This window comes from Heteronotia binoei, chromosome 3 (genome assembly GCF_032191835.1).
Source record: "Heteronotia binoei isolate CCM8104 ecotype False Entrance Well chromosome 3, APGP_CSIRO_Hbin_v1, whole genome shotgun sequence".
NCBI lineage: Eukaryota > Metazoa > Chordata > Lepidosauria > Squamata > Gekkonidae > Heteronotia > Heteronotia binoei.
In genome coordinates this window covers 187,431,601-187,453,127 of record NC_083225.1, presented here as the reverse complement: position 1 = coordinate 187,453,127, position 21,527 = coordinate 187,431,601, and the positions used below count along the sequence as shown (strand labels likewise).

The following is a 21,527-nucleotide window of genomic DNA, read 5'->3' as shown; positions in this document are numbered from 1 at the left end:
CCAGAGCTATGGCTGACCCAAGGCCATCTCAGCAGGTGCAAGTGAAGGAGTGGGGAATCAAACCCGGTTCTCCCAGATAAGAGTCCGCACACATAACCACTACACCAAACTGGCCACCAAAGGGAGGGAGGGAGGAAGGGAGGGGAGGAGGGAGAGAGAGAGGAAGGGAGGGAAGGAAGGGAGGGAGAGGGAGGGAAGGGAGGGAGAGAGAGAGGAAGGGAGGAAAGGGAGGGAGAGAGGGGGGGAAGGAAGGAAGGGAGGGAGAGGGAGGGAGGGAAGGGAGGGAGAGAGAGAGGGGGGGGGAAGGAAGGAAGGCATAAGGTTGCCAGCCTCCAGGTGGGTTTACAGACCAAAGAAAATCATGGGAAAAAAGTTATATAAATATATAAAAAAGCCGTGAAAAATAACTAATCTAAGTCACCAGACTTACAAACGTTGAAAATTCTATTTCTTAGTGCAATGTACATATAGGTCCTCCTTTCCACTTTTGCTCTTCCTTATCTCCTGAACTTGTCAGTCAGATAGATTTATTTCAAATATTTGAAATAAATCTGTGTGACTGACAAGTTCAGGAGATAAGACTATGCCTGGATTCGTAAATCATCTTTATTGAGAATTGGGACCATTTGAGCTTTGCTGTATTCAAGAAAAATTCACTGCTTGGATCTACTTGTACTAATGACCTGACTTGCACGCAAAGCTCAGGGAAAGTTATGGAACTATTCTGAATTTTGTCTTAACTCCCACAAAAGTGTGTGTGTGTGTGTGTGTGTGTTGGGGGTGGGGGGGAGCCAGCTGACAGCCCAGGTTGGTCTGATCTTGTCAAATCTCAGAAGCTAAACACGGTCGGCCCTGGCTAGTACTTGGATGGGAGACCACCACGGAAGTCCAGGGTTGCTACGCAGAGGCAGGCAATGGCAAACCACCTCTCAACATCTCTTGCCATGACCTGGGTGGCCCAGGCTACAAGAATCTCATCCGATCCCAGAAGCTAAAAAGGGTCATCCCTTGTTCCTACTGGGATAGGAGATTACCAAGGAAGTTCAAGGGTTGCTACGCAGAGGCAGGCAACGGCAAACCACCTCAAAGCTTCTCTTGCCATGACTTAGATGGCCCAGGATAGCTCAGTCTCATCAGATCTCAGAAGCTAAGCAGGGTCAGCCCTTAGTATTGGGATTGGAGACTACCAAAGAAGAGTTGTTACGCAGAGGCAGGCCACGGCAAACCACCTCTGTTCGTCTGCCCTGACCTGGATAGCTCAAACCTAGCTAGATCTCATCAGATCTTCAGAAACTAAGCAGAGTCAGTCATGGTCAGTATTTGGATTGGAGACCACCAAGGAAGTCCAGAGGCAGCCAATGGCAAACCCCCTCTGTTTATCTGTTCTGACCTGGACAGCCCAGGCTAGACTGAGCTCATTGGATCCTGGAAACAAGGCAGGGTCAACCTGTCAATACATGGATGGGAGACCACCAAGGAAGTCCAGGGTTGCTATGCAGAGGCAGCCAATGGCAATCCCCCTCTGTTTATCTGTTCTGACCTGGACAGCCCAGGCTAGACTGATCTCATCGGATCCTGGAAACAAGGCAGGGTCAGCCTGGTCAATACATGGATGGGAGACCACCAAGGAAGTCCAGGGTTGCTATGCAGAGGCAGCCAATGGCAAACCCCCTCTGTTTATCTGTTCTGACCTGGACAGCCCAGGCTAGACTGAGCTCATTGGATCCTGGAAACAAGGCAGGGTCAACCTGGTCAATACATGGATGGGAGACCACCAAGGAAGTCCAGGGTTGCTATGCAGAGGCAGCCAATGGCAAACCCCCTCTGTTTATCTGTTCTGACCTGGACAGCCCAGGCTAGACTGATCTCATCGGATCCTGGAAACAAGGCAGGGTCAGCCTGGTCAATACATGGATGGGAGACCACCAAGGAAGTCCAGGGTTGCTATGCAGAGGCAGCCAATGGCAAACCCCCTCTGTTTATCTGTTCTGACCTGGACAGCCCAGGCTAGACTGATCTCATCGGATCCTGGAAACAAGGCAGGGTCAGCCTGGTCAATACATGGATGGGAGACCACCAAGGAAGTCCAGGGTTGCTATGCAGAGGCAGCCAATGGCAAACCCCCCTCTGTTTATCTGTTCTGACCTGGACAGCCCAGGCTAGACTGATCTCATCGGATCCTGGAAACAAGGCAGGGTCAGCCTGGTCAATACATGGATGGGAGACCACCAAGGAAGTCCAGGGTTGCTATGCAGAGGCAGCCAATGGCAAACCCCCTCTGTTTATCTGTTCTGACCTGGACAGCCCAGGCTAGACTGATCTCATTGGAGCCTGGAAACAAGGCAGGGTCAACCTGGTCAATACATGGATGGGAGACCACCAAGGAAGTCCAGGGTTGCTATGCAGAGGCAGCCAATGGCAAACCCCCTCTGTTTATCTGTTCTGACCTGGACAGCCCAGGCTAGACTGAGCTCATTGGATCCTGGAAACAAGGCAGGGTCAACCTGGTCAATACATGGATGGGAGACCACCAAGGAAGTCCAGGGTTGCTATGCAGAGGCAGCCAATGGCAATCCCCCTCTGTTTATCTGTTCTGACCTGGACAGCCCAGGCTAGACTGATCTCATCGGATCCTGGAAACAAGGCAGGGTCAGCCTGGTCAATACATGGATGGGAGACCACCAAGGAAGTCCAGGGTTGCTACGGAGAAGCAGGCAATGGCAAACCACCTCTGAGGTCTCTTGACTTGAAAACCTTACAGTCTCCATAAACTGGTTGCAATCTGATGGCACTTTCCACCTCCAGTAGAGGCTGGTGAAGACCAGCTGCTGAGTCCTTGCCGTGGCATTTTTTTGGTAGCAGGAACTCCTTTGCATATTTGGCTGCAGCCCCCTGATGTAGTCGATCCTCCGGGAGCTTAAAGTAGGCCCTGTAAGAAGAGCCCTGTAAGCTCTTGGAGGACTGGCTACACCAGAGGGGTGTAGCCTAATATGCAAAGGAGCTCCTGCTACAAAAAAAACCCTTGGTCCTTGCGCTTCTTCATGCTTATGACAACCTGTGTTTAGTTGCCTCCTATTGCTTCCTGGGAAAACAATGCTCCGCCCCGAGCTGCTAGTTAAAGAACTGTTAAGGAGACGACCTTAATCCACCTATCCTGCATCTGTGCAGATCAAAGAAAACCGTCTTGCTAAGAATCTTTGAATTGCGTGTCATTGGTTCTGTTGATAATTCTCGCAAGCCTGCCTCTAATAAATACATTTTTCACATTTTGTTGCTTGCAAACAACAACAACATCAAGAAAAACCTGACAAGCTGACTTGCATGATACATCACAGGATATAAATCTCCGAAAAATGGCTAACACCCACTCATCTTCGTTCTTTGAGAGAAGCCATCTGAATAGAGATTAACCGTCTCTGACCGCAACGTCTAAGGCTCCCCCTCTCTCTTTCACCTCTGTTGGACGCTTCTACAAAAGGACAAATCCTGTGGCTGATGCCATTGTTTACTGTATGCGGTATGTTGAATAGACCAGTCTAGCCCAGCTGGCCCTCGAGACCACCAAAGGAGACTGGGGTTGCTATGCAGAGGAAGGCAATGGCAAACCACCTCTGCTCATCTCGGGCCTTCAAAGCCCTCTATGGTCAGGGACCTGCCTATCTACGGGACCGCCTTTCCCCATATATCCCCCAGAAAGCACTGTGATCAGGGACAAAAAATCGGTTGTCTGCCCCTGGCCCAAAAGAAGCCAGGCTGTGTATGACGAGATCCAGGGCTTTTTCGGTGGCAGCACCAGAACTTTGGAACACCGTCCCAGAAGCTATAAAGGGCCCTGCGGGATTTGTCTGCGTTCCGCAGGGCCTGTAAGACCGAATTGTTCAAACAGGCTTTTGCGGTTTGATTGAAAAAGGGCTGCCACCGGACATCCTCCAGAATGCTGGCGATCTTGGTCGAGAAGTCAATACCGCCTATACTGGACTGAAATAGCGCTATAGAATGGTTTTAAAGTTAATGTATGTAAATTACGGTTTTATATGTTTTATTGGATTGATTGTTTTTATAATGTTGTGAGCCGCCCTGAGTCCGCTTGCGGAGAGGGCGGGATATAAATGGGAAGTAATAAATAAATAAATAAATAAATAGGGTGGCCCCGAGTCAATTGTCACTTGATGTCACACAATTATTATATTGTCATGTGCCTTTCTGAGTTTTAGATGCGTTGGTTTCTAATTTTTGTAATCTGGGTTTTCCAGTCCTTACATCATTCATGCCTTAGATTTAGGGTCGTTGGATCCGGGTTGAGAAATACCTGGAGATTCTGGGGGTGGAGCCTGAGGAAGGCAAAGCTTGGGAAGAGGAGGGGCTTCAACAGGGTATAATGCCATAGACTTTACCTTCCAAAGTAGCCATGTTCTCAGGGGTGGGATTCTAGCAGGAGCTCCTTTGCATATTAGGCCAAACCCCACACCCTCCGAGAGTTCATAAAAAAGAGCCTTGTAAGCTCTTGGGAGGATTGGCTACATCAGGCGGGTGTGGCCTAATATGCAAAGGAACTCCAGCTAGAATTCCACCCCTGCATGTTCTCCAAGTGAACTGATCTTCTATTGCATGGAAATCAGTTATAACACCAGGAGATGGCAATAAAAAAGGCCAATGCCATGTTGGGAATTATTAGGAAGGGAAGTGAAAACAAATCAGCCAGTATCATAATGCCCCTGTATAAATCGATGGTGCGGTCTCATTTGGAATACTGTGTACAACTCTGGTCATCGCACCTAAAAAAAGATAGTATAGCTGGAAAAAGTGCAGAAAAGGGCAACTAGAATGCTTAAAGGTTTGGATCACTTTCCCTATGAAGAAAGGTTAAAACGCTTGGGGCTCTCTAGCTTGGAGAAATGTCGATTGTGGGGTGACATGATAGAGGTTTACAAGATTATGCATGGGATGGAGAAAGTAGAGAAAGAAGTCCTTTTCTCCCTTTCTCACAATACAAGAACTCGTGGGCATTCCATGAAATTGCTGAGCAGTCGGGTTAGAACGGATAAAAAGGAAGTCCTTCTTCACCCAAAGGGTGATTAACATGTGGAATTCACTGCCACAGGAGGTGGCGGCGGCTACAAGCATAGACAGCTTCAAGAGGGGATTGGATAAAAATATGGAGCAGAGGTCCATCAGTGGCTATTAGCCACAGCATATTATTGGAACTGTCTGGAGCAATGATGCTCTGTATTCTTGGTGCTTGGGGGGGGGGGGCAAAGTGGAAGGGCTTCTAGCCCCACTTGTGAACCTCCTGATGCCACTTTGGGGGGTTTTTTGGCCACTGTGTGACACAGAGTGTTGGACTGGATGGGCCATTGGCCTGATCCAACATGGCTTCTCTTATGTTCTTATGGGATCTCCAGGCTCTGCCCGATCCCGCTGTTTTCGGAGTCTATAAACAAATCTTACTGCAAAGCTCATTATATGTTTTTATTCTTTTTCAATTTAACTGCTGAGATTTGAAAGCCCACTTGAATCTCAGCAAGGAAGGTGGATTATAAATAAATAAATATTTACTTAAAAAGAAAAGCCTGGGATACTGTAAAATATCAGGGCTTTTTTTTTTTTGGTAGCAGGAACTCCTTTGCATATTAGGCCACACCCCCCCCCCCCGATGTAGCCAATCCTCCAAGAGCTTAGAGGGCTCTTCGTAGAGGGCCTATTGTAAGCTCTTGGAGAACTGGCTGCCTCAGGGGTGTGTGGTCTAATATGCAAAGGAGCTCCTGCTACAAAAAAAGCCCTGCTGTAAATATGAGACTTCAAAGAATGAGTGCATTCACAAGACTGGTTCAGTGGAAGAGAACTAGGGTTGCCAATCCCCAGGTGGGGGCAAGGGATCCCCCAGTTTGGAGGCCTCCCCCCACTTCAGGGTCATCAGAAAGCTGGGTGGGGGAGAGAAGTGTCTGCTGGGCACTCCATTATTCCCTATGAAGACCGATTCCCATAGGGTATAATGGAGAATTTATCTGCAAGTATCTAGGGTTCTGAGAGGGCTCTTTTTGAGGTAAAGGCCCCAAATTTTCAGCATAGCATCCGGTGCCTCTCCCCAAAGTACCCTCCAAGTTTCAAAAAGATTGGACCAGAAAGTCCAATTCTATGAGCCCCCTCAAAAGGTGCCCCTATCCTTCATTATTTCCAATGGAGGGGAGGCATTTAAAAGGTGTGCAGTCCCTTTAAGTGTGATGGCCAGAACTCCCTTTGGAGTTCAATTATGCTTGTCACAACCTTGCTCCTGGCTCCACCCCAATGTCTCCTGGCTCCACCCCCCAAGGCCCCCTGGCTCCACCCCCAAAGTCTCCAGATTTTTTTTTTTTAATTGGACTTGGCAACCCTAGGCAGAACCACTGCAGAAGTCAACATTGGTTGCGCCCTTTTAAAAACAACGCTAAACATTTTCTGCTTTGAAATCAGGTAACAAGTGGATGTTCCATCTCTATTCATCTCTCCCTCCAGCCTTCAGGGAAGCACTTAACGGCTACATAATTCAATTTGGGAAGGCCAGGCTAAGCAAAGGGTACTCCTGTTGCGGCAGGTGTATCCTGGTATTTGTCGGGAGACAAATCCTCCCCCAGTCAATTCATTTCGGCTAAGCCGGCTAGGCCCTACTTCGCAGCCGGAGGATTTAGGGGGAGTCTGGCCTCCGCCACATCCTCGTCTTCTGGTGTTCTCTTAATGCTCAGACTTGCACTAGAATTAAGGACAAATGCCGAAGCGCGGGGAAGGTGCCAAGTAGCCGCCCGCGTGCGGCGATGAATCCATCACCCGCTAATGCAGACCCTTTGTCGTCTGACGGAGCCGCCTGGGCCTTTGCAATCACTGGCGATTATTAGCCTGACAAAGGGAACCGCGGCCATCTGTCGGTCCCCCGAACGGAAAGGCATTCGGCCAAGGTTCGCCGCACAGAATTAGAGCGGGACCAGGTGCTGACGAGACCTAATTGTTTGCTTGCCAACGAACCTCTGACATTGTCGTTTGTCACATTACTGGCACGGAACCAAGCAGCGATCCTTCCATTTCCCCCATGCTTTGAAACTTTCCAAGAGGCCTTCGGTGGCTAAAATAGTTAGAAAAATTGCTTGATTTACAAGACTGCTGAATTTAGAATAAGTGTCAGCGATTTCAGGGCGTGAGAGTCAGAAGAAAGGTGGCACTGAGCTGGATCTTCTGTGTCGCTAACTAGCGATAGAGCAGGTCTTTGAAAACGAATCACTGTGGTTTTAAATACGAATTTCTGGCAATCTTACCCTGTAGAGCTGACATCTGTCTGGGCTCAAATTCCAAAATGGTTAGATCTGGGCATTTTCTGCACCTCACACTGCCTACTATCCCTTTAACTTGGTAGTATAACTAGAATCATAGAGTTGGAAGGGACCTCCAGGGTCATCTAGTCCATCCCCCTGCACAATGCAGGAAACCCACAAATATCTCCCCCTAAATTCATAGGATCCTCATTGCTGTCAGATGGCCATCTAGCCTCTGTTTAAAAACCTCCAAGGAAAGAGAGCCCACCACCTCCCGAGGAAGCCTGTTCCACTGAGGAATCACTCTAATGGTCAGGAAATTCTTCCTAATGTTGAGCCGGACACTCTTTTGATTTAATTTCGACCCATTGGTTCTAGTCCTGCCTTCTGGGGCCACAGAAAACAATTTTGCACCATCCTCTATATGACAGTCCTTCAACTACTTGAAGATGGTTATCATATCACCTCTCAGCCGCCTCCTCTCCGGGCTAAACATGCCCATTCAACCTTTCCTCATAGGACTTGGTCTCCAGACCCCTCACCATCTTTGTCGCTTTCTTCTGGATCGGTTCCAGCTTGTCTAGATCCTTCTTAAAATGTGGTGCCCAACACTGAACACAATACTCCAGGTGAGGTCTTACCAGAGCAGAGTAAAGCGATACCATCACATCACGTGATCTGGACACTAGACTTCTGTTGATACAGCCCAATATGGCATTTGCCGGAGAGCCGGTTTGGTGTAGTGGTTAAGTGTGCGGACTCTTATCTGGGAGAACTGGGTTTGATTCCCCACTCCTCCACTTGCACCTGCTGGAATGGCCTTGGGTCAGCCATAGCTCTGGCAGAGGTTGTCCTTGAAAGGGCAGCTGCGGTGAGAGCACTCTCCAGCCCCACCCACCTCACAGGGTGACTGTTGTGGGGGAGGAAGGTAAAGGAGATTGTGAGCCGCTGTGAGACTCTTCGGAGTGAAGGGCGGGATATAAATGCAATATCATCTTCTTCAATATCTTCATCTTTTCTGCTACTATCCCATCTCAAACTTACTTGGTAGTGTAATGAAGTAAGAGTGCAATAGCGCCTTTAAGACCAGCAAAATTTTATTCAGGGTGTGAGCTTTTGTGTGCATGCAATGTTGGACAACGTGTGCATGTGCACGAAAGCTCACACCCTTCGTCGTCCTTAAAGGTGCTATTAGACTCTAATTTTGTTACACTGCTTCAGACCAACACGGCTACCTACCTGAATCTATTTACTTGGAAGTGGTAAGGACTATCAGCTTTTGATGGTTCTTTCTGTACCTATCATGTTGACTATGGGTAACGTGAATCAGAGTTTGATTCTGGACCTGGAGCCCGAGAAACAGCTACCATATCCAAGGAAGTCAAGAGGCATGCAAATGATTCACCCGTGACCTAATCAAGTGCCTGCCGTATCAACTTTCAATGGTAATTTTTGTGTCTACCATTACGATCTTGGTTAATGGGGAACCAGGGCTCAAGAGTATGCACGGGATAGAGATAGTTCAAGAATTAAGGACAAATGCTGAAGCGCGGGGAAGGTGCCAAGTAGCCGCCTGCGTGCAGCGATGAATCCATCACCCGCTAATGCAGACCCTTTGCCGTCTGACGGAGCCGCCTGGGCCTTTGCAATCACTGGCGATTATTAGCCTGATGAAGGGAACCGCGGCCATCTGTTGGTCCCCCGGGGCATTTGTCCTTTTCTCCCATTCTCACAATACAAGAACTGGTGGGCACCCCATGAAATTGCTGAGCAGTCTGGTTAGAATGGATAAAAGGAAGTACTTCCTCACCCAAGGGGTGATTAATACATGGAATTCACTGCCACAGGAGGTGGTGGTTGCTACAAGCATGGACAGTTTCAAGAGGGAATTGGATAAACATATGGAGCAGAGGTCCATCAGTGGCTATTAGCCACAAGGTGGCTAATAGCCACTGCCTCTGTCTGGGGCAGTGATGCTCTATATTCTTGGTGCTTGGGGGAGGGTAACAGTGGGAGGGCTTCTGATGGCACCTGTTTTTATAGGCCACTGTGTGACACAGAGTGTTGGATTGGATGGGACACTGGCCTGATCCAACATGGCTTCTCTTATGTTCTTATGTGACACAGAGTGTTGGACTGGATGGGCCTTTGGCCTGATCCAACATGGCTTCTCTTATGTTCTTGTGTGACACAGAGTGTTGGATTGGATAGGCCATTGGCCTGATCCAACATGGTTTCTCTTATGTTCTTATGTGACACAGAGTGTTGGACTGGATGGGCCTTTGACCTGATCCAACATGGCTTCTCTTATGTTCTTGTGTGACACAGAGTGTTGGATTGGATAGGCCATTGACCTGATCCAACATGGTTTCTCTTATGTTCTTATGTGACACAGAGTGTTGGACTGGATGGGCCTTTGACCTGATCCAACATGGCTTCTCTTATGTTCTTATGTGACACAGAGTGTTGGACTGGATGGGCCATTGGCCTGATCCAGCATGGCTTCTCTTATGTTCTTATGTGACACAGAGTGCTGGACTGGATGGGCCACTGGCCTGATCCAACATGACTTTTCTTACATTCTTATGTAAGCCTAGAGAGGGAGCCTGAGAAACGGCTACCATATCCAAAGAAGGCATGCAAATTACCCTCTCTCAACCCATTTGAAGGTCTTTGCTATTAGCTTTCGATTGTACTCCTTGTGCCTATCATGGTTTCTATCGATAACAGGGAAGCAAGGCTCATTTCTAGACAGGGTGCCTGAGGAATTGCTACCATGCTCAAGGAAGCCAGCAGACATGCAGATTGAGACTCCCGACTCATTTGAGTGTCTTCCTCCCTGTTAACTTTCAGTGGTAAGAAGGATCCACACTGGGGCTTAATTTAGGCCATGAACATGATTTTACCAAGTGGCCAATTCCACCTACTGACATCTGTTCCAGGGTGACCAAATGCTGTCTGGCGTTAGGTTCAGAGTCCCCCAAGATACTCACTCGTAAAATGTTGTCCACCCATTTTCGTTGCTCTTTGTAGCCAGGAGACCAGAGATGCCATGATAGGTCATCATGGCCACTTCATGCCCCTGGGCCGTCACGCTCTTAAGTGCGCTGTTGGTGCCCATGGTTAGCCAGTAGACTTGGCCATCTGGCACGACCAGCCAGAGCGGCATCCCTGTTGAATCTCTCCGGATGTTGACCAAGTTACCATTGTTGTCCGTAATCAGGGTTATGTCCCCGTCTCCCGTGTAGGTAAAGTTGTAAAGGTAGTCCCCGGTAGTGAGACTCTGGGTGAACAGGTGCTTGCCACTGGTGTCAAATAAGTACAGTTCCTGATCGATAGGGGAAGACAGCTCGTATAAATTCTGGGTGTTCAGAAACGGCTTGTTCTTCCGGATGAAGCGGATCCGGATGTTCCCAAGATCGGCCACATACAATTCGCCATCTGCACACACCGCAAGGGATGACGGGGAGTTGAGTTTGGCATCCTTGGCATATCCGTCGTCCCCAGAAAAGCAATCGCAGTTGGCGTCGTTCTTGCAATCGCAGCCGCTCGGAGCGCCGGCCACCAGAGAGATCTCCCCGTTGGTGGTGACTTGCCTGATACGGTTAATCTTCTTCTCGTCGGTCTCTGCGATGTACAGGACACCGTTGTGGGAGACGGCCAGGGCCGTGGCGGATTCCAAGGTTGCATGGATAGCCACCTTACTGAGGAGGAAGTGATCGATACCTGGGACCTGGCAGTGCATTGGCCTTCCCGCCACAATGCGCACTTGGTGGTTTTCTGAGATTTGCAAGACAACGTTATTGTCGAGGACGTACAGAGAATTGTCCATTGGGTTGACCGCCAGGTCAGTAGGCCACTCTAGACGGACCTAGTAATATGGAAAGAAGAAGAAATTGTTGATAGCATCTACCAACCCTATTCTTGCATGCTGGTTTAGCAATGATAATGTCTTGCAGAATACAGAGCGCGTACTGTCTTACCCCACTGAGTTTGGGCAGGACTAAAGGAGAGGCCATAGTCAGAAAGAAGCCAGGGCTGGGCGGAGAAGCTCCTATCGATCCAGGCCACTGGCCTGATCCAACAAGGCTTCTCTTATGTTCTTATGTGACACAGAGTGTTGAACTGGATGGGCCACTGGCCTGATCCAACATGGCTTCTCTTCTGTTCTTATGTGACACAGAGTGTTGAACTGGATGGGCCACTAGCCTGATCCAACAAGGCTTCTCTTCTGTTCTTATGTGACACAGAGTGTTGGACTGGATGGGCCATTGGCCTGATCCAACATGGCTTCTCTTATGTTCTTATGTGACACAGAGTGTTGGACTGGATGGGCCACTGGCCTGATCCAACATGGCTTCTCTTATGTTCTTATGTGACACAGAGTGTTGGACTGGATGGGCCATTGGCCTGATCCAACATGGCTTCTCTTATGTTCTTATGTGACACAGAGTGTTGGACTAGATGGGCCATTGCCCTAATCCAACATGGCTTCTCTTATGTTCTTATGTGACACAGAGTGTTGGACTGGATGGGCCATTGGCCTGATCCAACATGGCTTCTCTTATGTTCTTATGTGACACAGAGTGTTGGACTGGATGGGCCATTGGCCTGATCCAACATGGCTTCTCTTATGTTCTAATGAGTCCCTGCTGGTCTTTTTCTACAAAACCTCTGTGTGAAACAACAGAGATGTCAGGGGGTGTGGCCTAATATACAAATAAATCCCTGCTGGGCTTTTTCTACAAAAAAAGTCCTGCATATCACTCCACCAAAGGGAAGGGAAAAAATTGAAATATTCTGGGGTGTGGAGTACATTTTAACAATAAGATTCATAAAAACAAAAACTTATCCAATCAAGGGAAGTGTCAACAGAAAATCAAGGCAGGGAAGGTCAACGTTACATCTCAGGTTTGATCAAAGTGCCCCACACAATATGTTGGGATCTATCCCACACCACAGCGGAAAGACCTCTACTAGGCCCTCTTTCCTTAAAATACCCAGGATCTGCCAACAAGAAAAAAAGAAGAAACTCCAAATTCACAAAGAAACTCAGGGGAGAAAGGAAAGGGCTAGAGCAGTAATGCTCACCATCCCAAATTCATATACCTATCACTCCACACCAGGGCTTTTTTGAGCAGGAACACACAGGAACACAGTTCCAGCTGGCTTGGTGTCAGAAGATGTGGCCTAATATGCAAAGAGCCAGTATGGTGTAGTGGTTAAGTGTTTGATTCCCCACTCCTTCACTTGCAGCTGCTGGAATGGCCTTGGATTAACCAGAGCTCTCTTCTCTGGGAGAACCGGGTTTGATTCCCCACTCCTCCACTTGCAGCTGCTGGAATGGCCTTGGGACAGCCAGAGCTCTCTTCTCTGGGAGAACCGGGTTTGATTCCCCACTCCTCCACTTGCAGCTGCTGGAATGGCCTTGGATTAGCCAGAGCTCTCTTATCTGGGAGAACTGGGTTTGATTCCCCACTTTTGCACTTGCACCTGCTGGAATGGCCTTGGGTCAGCCAGAGCTCTCTTATCTGGGAGAACTGGGTTTGATTCCCCACTCTCCACTTGTAGCTGCTGGAATGGCTTTGGGTCAGACAGAGCTCTCTTATCTGGGAGATCCGGGTTTGATTCCCCACTCCTGCACTTGCTGGAATGGCCTTGGGTCAGCCAGAGCTCTCTTATCTGGGAGAACTGGGTTTGATTCCCCACTCCTCCACTTGTAGCTGCTGGAATGGCTTTGGGTCAGCCACAGCTGTCTTATCTGGGAGATCCGGGTTTGATTCCCCCTCCTCCACTTGCAGCTGCTGGAATGGCCTTGGATTAGCCAGAGCTCTCTTATCTGGGAAAACCGGGTTTGATTCCCCACTCTCCACTTGCACCTGCTGGAATGGCCTTGGGTCAGACTTGGCTCTGGCAGAGGTTGTCCTTGAAAGGGCAGCTTCTGAGAGAGCCTCTCAGCCCCACCCACCTCACAGGGTGTTTGTTGTCGGGGAGGAAGATAAAGGAGATTGTGAGCCACTCTGAGTGGAGGGCGGAATATAAATCCAATGTCGTCGTCGTCTTCTTCAAAAGCCCAGTGTGAAACAATGGTGCTGTCAGGGGGTGTAGCCTAATATGCAAATGAGTTCCAGCTGGGCTTTTTCTAGAAAAAAGTCCTGCTGCACACAAAAAGAGAAAAGTGATTTTTTTTGGGGGGGGGGCAGTATTCTGGGATGTGGAGTAAACTATCAAAGTGTATCAATGAAGTATCAACGAAGAACTGGGGCAAGAAAGGTCAATGTTACATCTCGGGTTTGATCAGAAAATCATCCCCAAAAGGTTTTGAAATCTTCCCCATACCCCAGAAGGAAGATCCTCTACAAACCTGGGATTTGCCAGTACGAGAAAAGAAAAGACTCCAAATCCACATAGTAACTACGGGGTGTGGCGGGGGGGGGGGGGGGAGAGAGGAAGAGGCCAGAGCAGTGGGTTCCCCACCCCAAATTCTACTGCTGCTTTCGGAACAAGTAGAGCCATGGCATCATACATGCACACTGAGAGAGAGACAGACAGACAGAGAGAGGAGGGACTTCTGATGTCTCTGTCTTGGGAGTGCTCAGTGGCCGTGATGGGGGTTGGCTCCTTCTCTCGCTCCCTCAACTCCTCTGCCAGAGATCCAAGGAGAAAAATGGCAGCAGTCACATGCTTGCAACCACCACTGCGGCAGTCAATCAGGGTCCATCTAGTCCAGCTTCCTGTCTCACAGAGTGGCCAACCAGTTCCTCTGGAGGGTCATCAAAAAGGCAGAAAGGCCGAGGCCTTCGTAAGAACATCAGAAGAGCCATGCTGGATCAGGCCAGTGGTCCATCTAATCCAGCATCCTGTCTCACACAGTGGCCAACCAGTTCCTTTGGAGGGCCAACAAAAGGACAGAGAGGCCACTTAACAGCTGCTGAAATGGCCTTGGGTCAGCCACAGCTCTCACAGGAGTTGTCCTTGAAAGGGCCACTTCTGTGAGAGCTCTCTCAGCCCCACCCACCTCACAGGGTGTCTGTTGTGGGGGAAGAAGATCATGGAGATTGTAAGCCACTCTGAGACTCTGATTCAGAGAGAAGGGTGGGGTAAACATCTATGGTCTTCTGTTATAGCTGTAGCTCCTGCATTGGCAAGGAGCTGGGCTAGAAGGCCATCATTGTCCTTTCCAACTCTGAGATTAAATAAATAAACTGATTAAATGAATTCCTTCATTTCATTCTTTAAAGCTACACTTTGAAAGCTAGCATGTCAGTGAGAAGACTCCATCAGTACTCTTCTTCCTGACGTTGCTTTTTTTTTTTTTAAGTGGAAGATTATTTTTAATATAGGGGGTTGTTTTGCCTCCCTCCCCACCCTACAGTCTAAAGGAATTTTGCTCTCCTCCACAGAACTCAGCAGTGTGCCACGGTTGCTCATTTGTGTCTTTTTTTTTTTGCCTCCTGGCCCTCTTTAACCCTTCCTGTGGTAAAACACAACAGTCTTGTGGTTTCCCGCCCTCCCCCCTTCAATAATGCATGCTCCTCTCTGCTTTCTCAATGGTCTCCGGAGTGAGCGTTGCACTCACAGCCTTGAGTTAGCGTCGAGAAGAACGTCAAGTTTATTCGGAAACGACAGGGGAATTTTCCTTTCCCTTCCGCCTCTTAAAACCAATTTCTTGTCAACAACGGCGGCTAAATATTTTATAGCTTCTGGTCCCTCACCGCCTGAGGGGGGTCTGACTGAAGAGACCTTCTGAGCTGCTTCGTAGGATGAAAAGATCATTCCCTCGCCGGAGTTCTTTTAAAGAGACCTCTTGGCACTTTCTGTCTCCAGCAGTCTGCTGAAACAGAAAGGGTCCCCCCTTACATTTTAAACTGCGGCTGAGGAGCTGGGTTTTTCTTTTTAGAACACTCTTCCATTACAAGCGGATATTATCATGAATGTCTTAACAGCTTGCCTGAAGACAAGAAGGAAATGGGAGACCCTTGTATGTAAAAAACAGTTGCTTTTTAATACCCTGCTCTTTGCTAACTGAAGGAGTCTCGGAGCTGGGGCTGTGCATTCGGTAAACATTAGCTTGGGAAAAAGCCGAAATATGCCCTTTTCTGGCAGCCGAATTAGAGAAATCTGGGGAAAAGCCTAAAAAGTTTGGCATTCCCCTCGGGAATCAGGAGAATGGCAGGGGGAAGGGGAGAAAGACAGGTTGCTTACCTGTAACTGTAATAGGGTTGCCAAGTCCAATTTAAGAAATATCTGGGGACTTTGGGGTGGAGCCAGGAGACTTTGGGGGTGGAGCCAGGAGACATTAGGGGTGGAGCCAAGATCAAGGCTGTGACAAGCATAATTGAACTCCAAAGGGAGTTCTGGCCATCACATTTAAAGGGACGGCACACCTTTTCAATGCCTTCCTTCCATAGGAAATAATGAAGGATAGGGCACCTTCTTTTGGGGCTCATAGAATTGGACCCCCTGGTCCAATCTTTTTGAAAATTGGGGGAGGGGGCATTTTGGGGAGAGGCACTAGATGCTATACTGAAATTTTGGTGCCTCTACCTCAAAAAACAGCTCCCTCAGAGCCCAGATACCCGCGGATCAATTCTCCATTATTTTCTATGGGAATAAATCTTCCTAGGGAATAATAGAGTTCCTAGCAGACATTTCCCTCCCCTCTCCCTGCTTTCTGACGACCCTGAAGCGGGGGGAGGGCCTCCAAACCGGGGGATCCCCTGCCCCCACCTGGGGATTGGCAACCCTAAACTGTAATGTATCATGCCTAACCTTCTTTGTGTTTCCTTAATTACACAGGATAGCTAAATTTCCTTTCCTTTGTAAGGCTGTTGTAGCAGGTTGGGCTGCTAGTGGCCAGCAGATTTGGGGTGGGGGGGGGGGGAGAGATGGGCAATCTCCGCACAACAAAGCTTGACTCCTGGTTCTACTGCTTCAGACCAACATGGCTGCCAACCTGGACACAACAGACACCCTTTGAGCAGTGTTCCCTCTAAGCTCAGTTAGTGTGAGCTAGCTCACAGTTTTTTAGACTTCAGCTCCCACATTTTTATCTTAGTTCAGGAAAAATGGCCTCAGAGCAAACTAATTGATGCAGTAGCTCACAACTTTAATGCAAGTAGCTCATGAGGTAGAATTTTTGCTCGCAAGACTCCACAGCGAAGAGTTCGTATTGCCTGTAAGCAGTGTTCCCTTGGAGCTGAGTTAGTGTGAGCTAGCTCACAGTTTTTTAGACTTCAGCTCGCATACTTTTATCTTAGCTCAGGAAAAATGGCCTCAGAGCAAACTAATTCATGCAGCAGCTCACAACTTTAATGCCAGTCGCTCATGAGGTAGAATTTTTGCTCACAAGACTCCACAGCGAAGAGTTCGTATTGCCTGTAAGCAGTGTTCCCTTGGAGCTGAGTTAGTGTGAGCTAGCTCACAGTTTTTTAGCCTTAAGCTCACGCATTTTTGTCTTCGCTCAGGAAAAACGGCCCTAGAGCAAACTAATTCATGCAGTAGCTCACAACTTTAATGCCAGTCGCTCATGAGGTAGAATTTTTGCTCGCAAGACTCTGCAGCTTAGAGGGAGCATTGCCTGTGAGGTAGGTGGGGCTTAGAGAGCTCTGAGAGATCTGTGACTGACCCAAGGTCACTCAGCTGGCTGCATGGGGGAAGAGTTGAGAATCAAACCCAGTTCTCCAGATTAGAATCCACTGCTCTTTACACCACACTGGCTCGCGTGTGTAATACGATACAGCTCCATTTCGTCCACTTTCCCTTTCAGCCGCTGCTACGTTTTTGCAGTCCTAGGCTATGTCCTCACATCACTCGATGTTACACAATCATCACGTCACAGCGACTGCACGCAGCCAAAGTTTCTCTTATCCGAACAGGAAAATCCAGTGCCGTACGACTGGTGCAAAATGGTATTGCAGCGTCTGACGGCCTGTGGAAGCAACCTGGGTTTGCAGCGGAATGCATCGTATAACCCATGTGCAAAGGATTTTGGGATGTGTTTTTGCCTACGCATTCAATTGGCTTGAAGAACCGGAGGCAGGGCTTTTTTTTGTAGCAGGAGGACTGGCTACATCAGGGGTGTGTGGCCTAATATGCAAAGGAGTTCCTGCTACAAAAAAGAGCCCTGGTTTAAATAAATAAATGGAATGAAAACATAGGAAGGGGGCAAGTCTCTCTCCTTCATCTCTGTCAGCTGCTTCATGTCTAGAACGTCTTGCTGAATTAGGAGTTGGGTACTGTCTCCTGAGAACGTAATAAGGATGTGGGATTCCTCAGCCATTGTATAGTAACCTGTTTACGGGATGGAGGAAAACTCCACCTCTCTCTCTTTTCATTTTCCTGTGTAAGTCTGAAGAAGCTGGTTGGAAATACAGCAGCTCCTGTGCGTAAATCCCCAGAGAGATCACAAAAATGTGTGCTTGCAAACTCTGTTTATTTTGGCTGCTTTGTTTGTGTGGGTTCACTTTCACTTACCGGAATTGCAGCTGCTGTTGGGAGACAAGGAAATGAAGACTATTCAGGGGAACTGCTCTGCTGTATTTTGATTCATTTTAGGGAATGGGAAAGTCTCCTGGCTCCACCCCCAAAGTCCCTAGGTATTCTCTGAGTTGGACTTGGCATCCCTATCTGAATGCCATTTCTTGGGGGATAACAAACGGGTGAGGGCCACAGCCTTAAGGTCTGCCCTGCCTATGGACCGCATAGAAGCCATTGCCCAGTTTCTGTTACTCTCTTATTCCCTGGGCTAGCTTGAAAAAGAAAGGCCTGGCCTATCCCATCCTGAAGGAACAGTGCGCTGAAGTTTGATGGGTGCTTTATAAAGTTATCTTTTTTTAAAAAATCTCCACGGAGGACAGAGAAATTCTTGTATCTGTGTCAAGGGTGTCGAACTCATTTGTTATGAGGGCTGGATGTGATATAAATGAGACCTTGTTGGGCTGGGCCAGATGTGTACCTATTTAAGATTAGGCAGCGGAGACACGAACTCGATAAAGGACACAAACACATTTTTTAAAAAACTTAAAACATGCTTAAAACGTTAGCGCTCATTGGTTTTAAAGATGCTTTCTTTGTATTTTTCCCATGGGATCCAGGGAACTGGGCAAAGGAAGCTCTGGCTCTTTCCTTCCTTCCCCAGCGGGCTGGGGAGGGAGAGCCTCAGCCAATAGAAGAAAGAGAGGCTTGGCTCAGTAGCTCCGCTGTGCAATTGAGAGAGCCTAGCAAAGCAAGCTATTCCTCCCCCCCCTTCCTCCCAAGGGAGGAGCCTCAGCTAATGGAGAAAACTGAGGTTTTGATCTGTAGCTCCTGTGCAATTGAGCAAGCCTGGCAAAGCAAGCTGTGATGCAGAAGGAAGCAAGATATACGGAGAAGGAAGCAGATGGCAGCCAGTTGCTCGGGGGCCTGATAGGAGCCTTCCGGTGGCCTCATTCGGCCCCTGAACCGCATGTTTGACATCCCTGACTATGTCTATATTGGGTTCTCGCCTGTCCCGAGAGAAACCACAGCGGGCTGACAATCAGAGTTTACTTCTGGTCCGGAAGGCAGCTGGCCTTTCTCGCCCTGTAATTTTTACTCTGATCGTGAATGATGGACGGTAGGGTAGTTTGCTGCAAAAAAGCGGGAGCAATCTTTCCAAGAGGAAGGGGGAGGAGGAAGCGAAAGAGCAGGTGCCAGGTGGGAGTGTGGGAATTATATGAGCGGTTGCAAAAACAAAAACCCCACAGACTTCCATTGTGCTTAACTAACAGCATTCAAGGTTTCCAGCCAGGAGTTCTGGTTTTGCAAAACAGAGCTACTATGCCTGGAGCCATTCAAAGAACAATTTGGAGTGTAACCCCCTGACAGATCTAGAGGCGACGTCTCCGGAGTTGCGGCTGGCTGTCAGGATGGACGGTGCCCCCCAAAACTAAACCCTGCGCTGCGTCGGTTACGTGTACCCGGTGCAAAGTATATGTAAGCGTCGAAACAGATGATTTTTTTTTTTTAAGCTTTAGCAGCAGGACTTTAAAAAGCCCAGCACGACCAGAGTCGCAACCCCTTTGCAATCTGACGCAATTCAAGATCCTTCGTTCCCCCCCCTGCTGTTGATAATTCGGGCAGAGCGGAATGCTTCTGAGATATTAATTTGAATCGGTACCCCCTCCCCAAACCACACTGTGTCCAATTTTCTCTATCCCCCCCCTCCCTGCCAAACGGAAGGGGAAAAGAAGGAAGCCAAAGATCTCACAAACTTGCAAATGCGTTTGACAGAAAACTAGTAGAACTTGAAGTCAGTTTGAGATTCAGCTGTTTTTCTGCTATAAGCTTCCTCCGGATATCCTAGGCCAGTGGTACTCACTTTGTAGCTTTTGGACAGTCGCATCTGTACTTACTATCAACCAAAACAGCCTCATTTACTTCCACTGCTGGCAAGAAGCTTGTAACTCAAGGAGGCTTATAGTTTGATGTAGTAGTTAAGTGTGAGAACTTTTAATCTGGGAGAACCAGGTTTGATTCCTCATTCCTCCACTTGCAGCTGCTGGAATGGACTCTTATCTGGGAGAACTGGGTTTGATTCCCCACTCCTCCACTTGCAGCTGCTGGAATGGACTCTTATCTGGGAGAACTGGGTTTGATTCCCCACTCCTCCACTTGCAGCTGCTGGAATGGCCTTGAGTCAGCCAGAGCTCTCTTATCTGGGAGAACCGGGTTTGATTCCCCACTCCTCCACTTGCACCTGCTGGAATGGCTTTGGGTCAGCCAGAGCTCTCTTCTCTGGGAGAACCGGGTTTGATTCCCCACTCCTCCACTTGCACCTGCTGGAATGGCCTTGGGTCAGCCATAGCTCTCTTATCTGGGAGAACCGGGTTTGATTCCCCCCTCCTCCACTTGCACCTGCTGGAATGGCCTTGGGTCAGCCAGAGCTCTCTTATCTGGGAGAACCGGGTTTGATTCCCCACTCCTCCACTTGCAGCTGCTGGAATGGCCTTGGGTCAGCCAGAGCTCTCTTATCTGGGAGAACCGGGTTTGATTCCCTACTCCTCCACTTGCATCTGCTGGAATAGCCTTGGGTCAGCCATAGCTCTGACAGGAGTTCTCCTTGAAAGGACAGCTTCTGTCAGAGATCTCTCAGCCCCACCCACCTCCCAGGGTGTCTGTTGTGGGGGAGGAAGGGAAAGGAGATTGTGAGATGCTCCGAGACACTGAGATTCAGAGTGGAGGGCGGGATATAAATCCAATATCATCTTCTACTACTCCTGGTGGCTGTTTCAAAATGGGATAGGTCCTTGCCTGTTTTCCTGAAACAAGAGACAGGCAACACATTGGGGAACAGCACTCAGAAGAGACACGGGTAGGGTTGGCAGTGATCTTGTGATCACTGGCAGACGGTGGGATAGAAGGACAGTTGGTTTTACCCCGGTTTTCACTACCCAAAGGAGTCTCAGAGTAGCTTATATCGCCTTCCCTTCTCCTCCCCACAACAGATACCCTGTGAGGTAGGTGGGGCTGAGAGAGCTCTGAGAGAACTGTGACTGATCCAAGGTCACCCAGCTGGGTGAATATGGAGGAGCGGGGACTCAAACCTGGTTCTCCGAATTAGTCCCCACTCTCAACCACCACACCACATTGACTCTCATTACACCACAGCGAGGGGCACTTACCAACAGCAGGGAAGGCCTAGTCTGGTGTCTCAACATCACTATCAACCTGAGGATGTTTTGATACTTGGGCAAAAAATTCTATGGTAGAAAAAGATTCCACCGTGGAGTTTTTGCTCAAACACCAAAGCATCCCTGCGTCACTAGTGAGGCAATGATGTCACTTCCAGATTGCACAGGAAGTGACGTCGCCATGTCTCTAGTGCTGAGCTAGGCCTACCCCAACGCCCGTTCGGTCAGCCAGCAAATCGGTGTCAAGGTCAGGGCCCAGGAGACCACCTTCCTCTAGTGGGGGACTGGCAGCTGTAGCCAGAGGTGGCACGCCAACAAGTCACATGTGGCTCTGTTGTAGGCTGTATCAGTATCACCGTCCTAGGCTGTAGTAAGCTTAACGCTGATGGATGGTTGCTGCCTTTCCCTAACCATTGGCAGGGCTGCAGTGAGGTCGCAGAATGCTCGGATATTTAAAGTGCTGAAAGATCAAGACAGGTAGCCGTGTTAGTCTGCCTGTAGCAGAATGGAAAAAAAACAAGATTCCAGTAGCACTTTAAAGACCAGGGCTTTTCTTGTAGCAGGAACTCCTTTGCATATTAGGCCACACACACCC

At 48.7% G+C, this 21,527-nt stretch overlaps 1 protein-coding gene across 5 annotated transcripts in view; it reads right to left on the bottom strand.

The window, feature by feature from the left end:
• The window catches only part of TENM4 (teneurin transmembrane protein 4), a 792,728-nt gene that overhangs the window by 36,221 nt on the left and 734,980 nt on the right, over positions 1-21,527 (bottom strand). For all 5 annotated transcript variants that reach the window (XM_060235003.1, XM_060235004.1, XM_060235005.1 and 2 more), the window contains one exon: positions 10,274-11,151. In XM_060235003.1, the coding sequence (XP_060090986.1) occupies positions 10,274-11,151 (878 nt within the window). The remainder of the gene's footprint in view (positions 1-10,273; positions 11,152-21,527) is intronic.